Source organism: Sesamum indicum, linkage group LG4 (assembly GCF_000512975.1).
Source record: "Sesamum indicum cultivar Zhongzhi No. 13 linkage group LG4, S_indicum_v1.0, whole genome shotgun sequence".
NCBI lineage: Eukaryota > Viridiplantae > Streptophyta > Magnoliopsida > Lamiales > Pedaliaceae > Sesamum > Sesamum indicum.
The window spans coordinates 10976598-10982457 of NC_026148.1; the positions used below are offsets into that span (position 1 = coordinate 10976598).

A 5860-nucleotide genomic window follows, 5' to 3' on the forward strand; every position below is an offset into this window, starting at 1 on the left:
AAGAGGTGATCAACATGGGTTGAAAATCGGTGAAAGTTTATGGAACTTGAAACGTTTTGAACTATTTATGGCCTTCTGTAAAAGTTTGAATCCCATAAAAAGTTCCATTTGTCATTATAATTCTTAATCCTGTGTATCTGGAAGGGATTTCATGTGAGCTAATTTATGCATTATTTGAAATTACTTAAAAAACACTCACTTTTTATTTCTTCGATCTTTGTTATTCAAGGATAAATATTACTTCATACATGCGGACAGGTACACTCGATGTGGATGTGAAGTAGGGATGAAAATCATAGATGATAGATGGAAGATAATTAAGATATACAAAAAAAAATGGATACTTTCGGAAATTCTATGTTTGACACACCAAATTGGGGTCGGTAAATTATCAAGATTGTGAAGATATTTTAGAAATATTATTTTGACACACCAAATTAGTTGTTTTAGGGGATACGTATTTTAAACAAAAGATGTGTTATAAACACACAATGACGGCTTTGACACTTTTGCATTATTTGTGATAAAGAAATACTTAAGATGACTAATTTATTTAATTTTACAAATTTTATATGAACTTAACTGTCCAATTAATATGTTATATTTTTTTATATAATATATTTTACAACGTGAAATATTGTTTGTCGTATGCACACAAAAATGGCGTGTCAATAATAGTATAGACTTGTTACTCAAGGTACTAAATGTAATCTAACCTAAAATTAGGAGTACAAACCGCAATTTCCAAAAAAATACGATGGCAAAATGGCAACTTCATGTTCAGCATAGAACAAACGTGGCCGTTAAAATTTGAAATCAAACTCCTCCATAAACCGTCGCAACTTCACAAAATTCCCTCCGAACTACATAACCACCCATTATCTCCTCTTTCCTTCATCTTCACAAACTGATTTCACGAACCCTTCATCAATCAATAGCTGCAAATTTAATCATCCAAAAGCTTCAAATTCACAAAAATGGCGTCCCTGAAATCCTGCTTCCGGCATTCCGTCGCGTCCGTCGCTCTCAGATCATATGTCGCTGAGTTCATATCAACTTTCCTCTTCGTCTTCGCTGCCGTCGGCGCCACCATGGCTTCGGGTATATATGCCCTCATCTATAAGTCTCCAGCTATACATTTTTCGACAGATGGAGTAAACTTTCTGTTGAATTTGTGCCTTACAGGGAAGATGACAGCCGATGCAGGGCGGGATTCTTCGAGTCTGGTAGTGATTGCCGTCGCGAGTGCCTTCTCACTTTCCGTGGCGGTTTACATTTCTGCCAATGTATCCGGTGGGCATGTGAATCCGGCGGTTACTTTCGGCATGGCGGTCGGCGGACATATTAGTATTCCGATGGCCATCTTCTACTGGATCGCGCAGATGCTTGGCTCCGTCATGGCTTGTCTTCTGCTGAAAACAACCACCGTTGCACAGGTAAAGAAGACCGTGATTAAAAGTCGGTTTGAGTAATGATTTAATGTTAATAGCTTTGTGTTATTTGCACTAGATACTCTCAACTATGGATTAATTACGTACAGAACCACCCATTCTTTTCGCAATGATCTTACATTGTCTCGTAATTTTTCCATGCATAGCAAGTTCCTCTCCACCCGATTCCACAGGAAATGACCGGGTTCGGAGCATCCATATTGGAGGGTGTGATGACATTTTCACTGGTGTACACTGTATACGCGTCTGCTGACCCGAGAAGGGGAGCTATGGGAACCATTGGGCCACTGGCAATCGGGCTTATAGCCGGAGCCAATATTTTGGCATCCGGGCCGTTCACAGGTGGGTCAATGAACCCGGCATGTTCATTCGCTACTGCTGTTATTGGAGGGAGTTTCAAGAACCAAGCGGTTTATTGGGTCGGACCCTTGATCGGAGCAGCCATTGCTGGGATCCTGTATGATAATGTGGTGTTCCCTACTCAGGTTCCTGATTCCTTGAGGGGCATTTCTGATGGAGTTGGAGTCTAATTTTGCTTGTGATCTGTAATTTTCCTAGTGTTAATCTTGTAGCAAAAATGGAATTTTATTTATGTAGTTTGAGTTTAGAAATGGTAAATGCCTGCATCAATTCTATAAAATAGAATACGGTGATTTTTGTTAGAGAAAAATGCAAGCAATTTCTATAATATTGTAAATAATCAAATTATTTTCTTATAAAAAAAATAAATAGCAATTTATCTCTCTATATTTTTTTAAATACAACAATTTACTTTCTTATATTTTTTAAAATGAAACAATTAATCTCCTTATTCCTTTGATAGGAAGATAAATTGTTTTATTTTTAAAAACATAGGGGATAAATTGTTATATTTTTATTATAGGGGATAATTTGTTTATTTTTAATATAATAGGAGGGTAAATTACTATTCATTATTTTTGCTACGTATTTTTAATAATGTACGTGATATATAAAGATGTTGTAAATACTTGTTGTTTTAATTAAAATGATAAATAAGCTATAATTAAGAGACGAAATACATCACATAATTTTAAAAAAAATTAAAAGATTAAAATGTATTTTACATAAATAAATTTATTTATTAATTAAGCAATAATAAGATAAAATATGTTAAAATTATTAAATTTACGGGAAATAAATATATATATTTTTGAAAAAAGGACTAAAAGCCCCTGGAGGACGAAAAAGGAAATTCCACCCAATTGTTCATAAAGCCAACTGGTCCCACATAAATTGATAAAGCGGGTTTGCAACTTTGCATAATTTGTGAATCCTACTGAAGAGCGCGACTTTTTCGGTAAATAACAAAACATATCGTCTTCATCGACGCTGTCGCAACAGAGTTATATCATCCATGGCGTTGGCGCCTAAACCCCTCTCTCTCTCTTCTCTTTCCGCATTCCGCACACATTATTCCTTCCAAAACCCTTACCCCAAATCCTTTCCCCCCAGATTCAACTGTCGAAAACCACTCAGTTTCATCATTTGCAAATCCGCCCAAACTGATTCCCCCAATTCCTCGTTGTCCACACCCGAACCCGATGGCTCCGGACCCTCCGCCCCTACCCGAGGCGACCTTTTCCTCCAGCGTCACCAATCCTCAGCTGCTTCCGCCACCGTTCTTGCGGAGATAAAGGAAAAGAAGAAGAAGAAGAATAAACAAAAGGCTGCGAAAGCTTCTTCTTTTACTGGGCCTAGCTGTTACGGCTGTGGAGCCCCGTTACAGACTTCGGAGGCCGATGCTCCGGGTTACGTGGAGGTTGAAACATATAATCTGGTAAGTATTAATTTGCTGAAATACTAGTGACTTCTATGGTTAATCGATCTTTCATGTGTTTATATGTGGGTGTGCAGAAGAAGAAACATAGGCAGCTAAGAACGGTGTTATGTGGGAGGTGCAGGCTCCTGTCCCATGGCCATATGATTACTGCTGTTGGTGGGAATGGAGGGTATTCGGGTGGAAAACAATTTGTTACGGCAGAAGAGCTTCGTGAAAAGCTATCACATTTGCGTCACGAGAAAGCTCTTGTAGTGAAACTGGTGATTATATTACCTTATGGTTATGAATTTGGGAACAACTTCAAACTTCCTCCTTTTCAAGTGACTACAGCTGTTTGTACATGCCTACAGTTTTATACTTTGTTTTTCATTATTACAGGTTGCATATTTGTATCATTCTCTAATTGCAGATTTTGTGGCTAATTATTTATAGGTTGATGTAGTGGACTTTAATGGCAGTTTTTTAGCCCGTGTCCGCGATCTTGCTGGTGCAAATCCCATAATACTAGTTGTAACTAAGGTAAAGGAAATAAGTTATACTTGATTACTCAAACAATTCCTAATTAATGTCTCGTTTGCTTTTGTTTTGATTGTTTATTATTTCAGGAAAATTGCTTTTTCATCTCTGATGTTTTCAGGTTGATCTTCTTCCAAAAGGAACTGATCTCAATTGTGTTGGTGACTGGGTTGTGGAGGCAACAGTTAAGAAGAAACTGAAGTGAGTTGTTTTACATTGACTAGTCTTCTCTATGCAGGTGTGCTAGTGTGCTGTATACACATTTCAATTTTTCCTTTGTAGTTAAAAACTTACTTTGTTCTGATGTAACTAAAAAATGGTTATGACTGCTAGTTAGAATTGTAGAAATATGATACTTGTAGGTGCTCACTTAGCCGCTTGATGGTAGTGTAATCTGCTCTGGGGGCATGCTTAGGTGTTGCTGGTCAGACTGTGTACCAGATTGAAAAATTGAAAGCAGATGCCCTATTAAGTTTTGTTTGGGTGTCAGCCAGGCACCAAGTTTGTCATATTTTATATGCTTGTGGTTCTTCTGGAAATAGCACTTTTCATATGTTTCTATGGACGCTAAAGATGTAAGGTGCTACAACAAAATGGTAATTTTGCAGTGTATTGAGTGTGCACTTGACAAGTTCCAAGTCTTTGGTGGGCATTGCTGGAGTGATCTCAGAAATTCAGAAAGAGAAGAAGGTGGATTGCTCCCTAATACAGCTGCCGTTTGCATCTCATTTATGGTTTGAGGTTACTCAGAAATTCAATATAGGACCTGAAATGAATGAGTTAGAAGCAACTAATAAGCATGCAAATGTATTTTAAATTTTACATGGTATTGTTATATGAAGCTCACCTTCCAGCTGGAAAATGTTGGACTGTAGTAAATGATGGATCTCTGATGGAATATGATATTGTGTCTGTTTTCCAAGAAAGACTTTCTACTCTTGTTTGTATTGAAAGGCTGCCTATATCTAATGGAATCAGAAAACATTAATTTTTTTCATCTTGTTCTTTTTCCTCATCTCTTCACAAATCTGAAAAACTGAACAGCATGAAAACTTGAGTTACCCAGGCACAATATATTTTCTATAGTGGAAGATGCCGCTGATAGGAAGTAGATAGTAATGCAATTATGCAAGAACCAGACATTTTAGTTTAATATATATATTTTTTTATTTTTTTCAATTGCCTGAGTGGCTAAATTGAACTGTGCATCATGGATATATTGTTTATATTTATAGATGTGGATTATTGTTTTCTGTAACTGGTGTTGTAAATGGTAATAGATGGGTGTGCTGTAAAACTTGGGATTATCCTCCAGTATTTCATATATTCTTGGGAGTTGGGATGGTGTCATCTTGTGCTCCCTTGGCCTCTGGCATAGCCATCTTATTGTATATATCCAATAGATACTATAGTAGTTCATGGAAATAATCATCATCATCTCGTTTCCTTTTATTAGTCTTTATTAAATTAAAAATTGATGTCTCTCCATTTCTCATTTCAGGGAAGGGATGTCTACATCCTGGTAAGTCCATATCGAAAATTGATATCAACTGCAACACTTTACCATTGTTTTTTCCCTTACTTCTCCCTGGCCCTTGTATATCTGAGTTCTTCAGATTCTTAGTTTGGAATGGATAATTTAGTAGTTCATTGATTTAACAGGGTTCAGCTAATGTCGGAAAATCTGCTTTCATCAATGCTCTATTGAGTAAGCTATTATCCTTACTTTCTGTCGTGTCTTCCATTATTGAAGTTCAGCATTAGGATATAGTACAAAGCTTTTGATTAATCTATGACAAATGCCATTTCGTCTATGAATCTCTTTAATCTCTCCTTTTATACTTGATACTTTTCTTTGACGGGAATCCGGTGGACTGTCAATTCCATAATGGTGGCCAACCATTAATCTCTGAGTGGAAGAAATTTGTAGTTGATTTGCAGCTCGACTGCAGATACTTTCGCATATTTTCTGACCCACATTCTTTTCCTTTTCAGTCCCATGCATTGTGCTCAGGTTTATGAGTTGAGCAGTTACTAATTGTAATTAGCAACATTCAGAGAACTGGCTGTGGAGCCTCCCCCCCCCCCCCCC

General features: G+C 37.1%; 2 protein-coding genes across 2 annotated transcripts in view; both read left to right on the forward strand.

The window, feature by feature from the left end:
- Positions 14 to 2015, forward strand: LOC105160611 (probable aquaporin TIP5-1). The gene is made up of 3 exons (XM_011078073.2): positions 14 to 1101; positions 1186 to 1436; positions 1598 to 2015. Exons 1-3 carry the CDS (start codon positions 978 to 980, stop codon positions 1979 to 1981), a joined length of 759 nt encoding a protein of 252 aa, XP_011076375.1. The 5' UTR covers positions 14 to 977; the 3' UTR covers positions 1982 to 2015.
- Positions 2765 to 5860, forward strand: part of LOC105160612 (putative nitric oxide synthase) — a 5419-nt gene continuing 2323 nt past the window's right edge. The window contains exons 1-7 of the mRNA XM_011078074.2: positions 2765 to 3249; positions 3327 to 3512; positions 3685 to 3771; positions 3890 to 3969; positions 4377 to 4458; positions 5270 to 5290; positions 5431 to 5476. Coding sequence (XP_011076376.1) covers positions 2827 to 3249; positions 3327 to 3512; positions 3685 to 3771; positions 3890 to 3969; positions 4377 to 4458; positions 5270 to 5290; positions 5431 to 5476 — 925 coding nt within the window. The 5' untranslated portion in view covers positions 2765 to 2826. The remainder of the gene's footprint in view (positions 3250 to 3326; positions 3513 to 3684; positions 3772 to 3889; positions 3970 to 4376; positions 4459 to 5269; positions 5291 to 5430; positions 5477 to 5860) is intronic.

Bases quoted from the DNA above. Each gene is read 5' to 3' on its own strand.
- LOC105160611 (XM_011078073.2), top strand. From the start codon at position 978: ATGGCGTCCCTGAAATCCTGCTTCCGGCATTCCGTCGCGTCCGTCGCT. The intron at 1,102-1,185 runs GTATATATGCCC...TGTGCCTTACAG, and splicing joins CGGCGCCACCATGGCTTCGG to GGAAGATGACAGCCGATGCA. The intron at 1,437-1,597 runs GTAAAGAAGACC...TTCCATGCATAG, and splicing joins AAACAACCACCGTTGCACAG to CAAGTTCCTCTCCACCCGAT.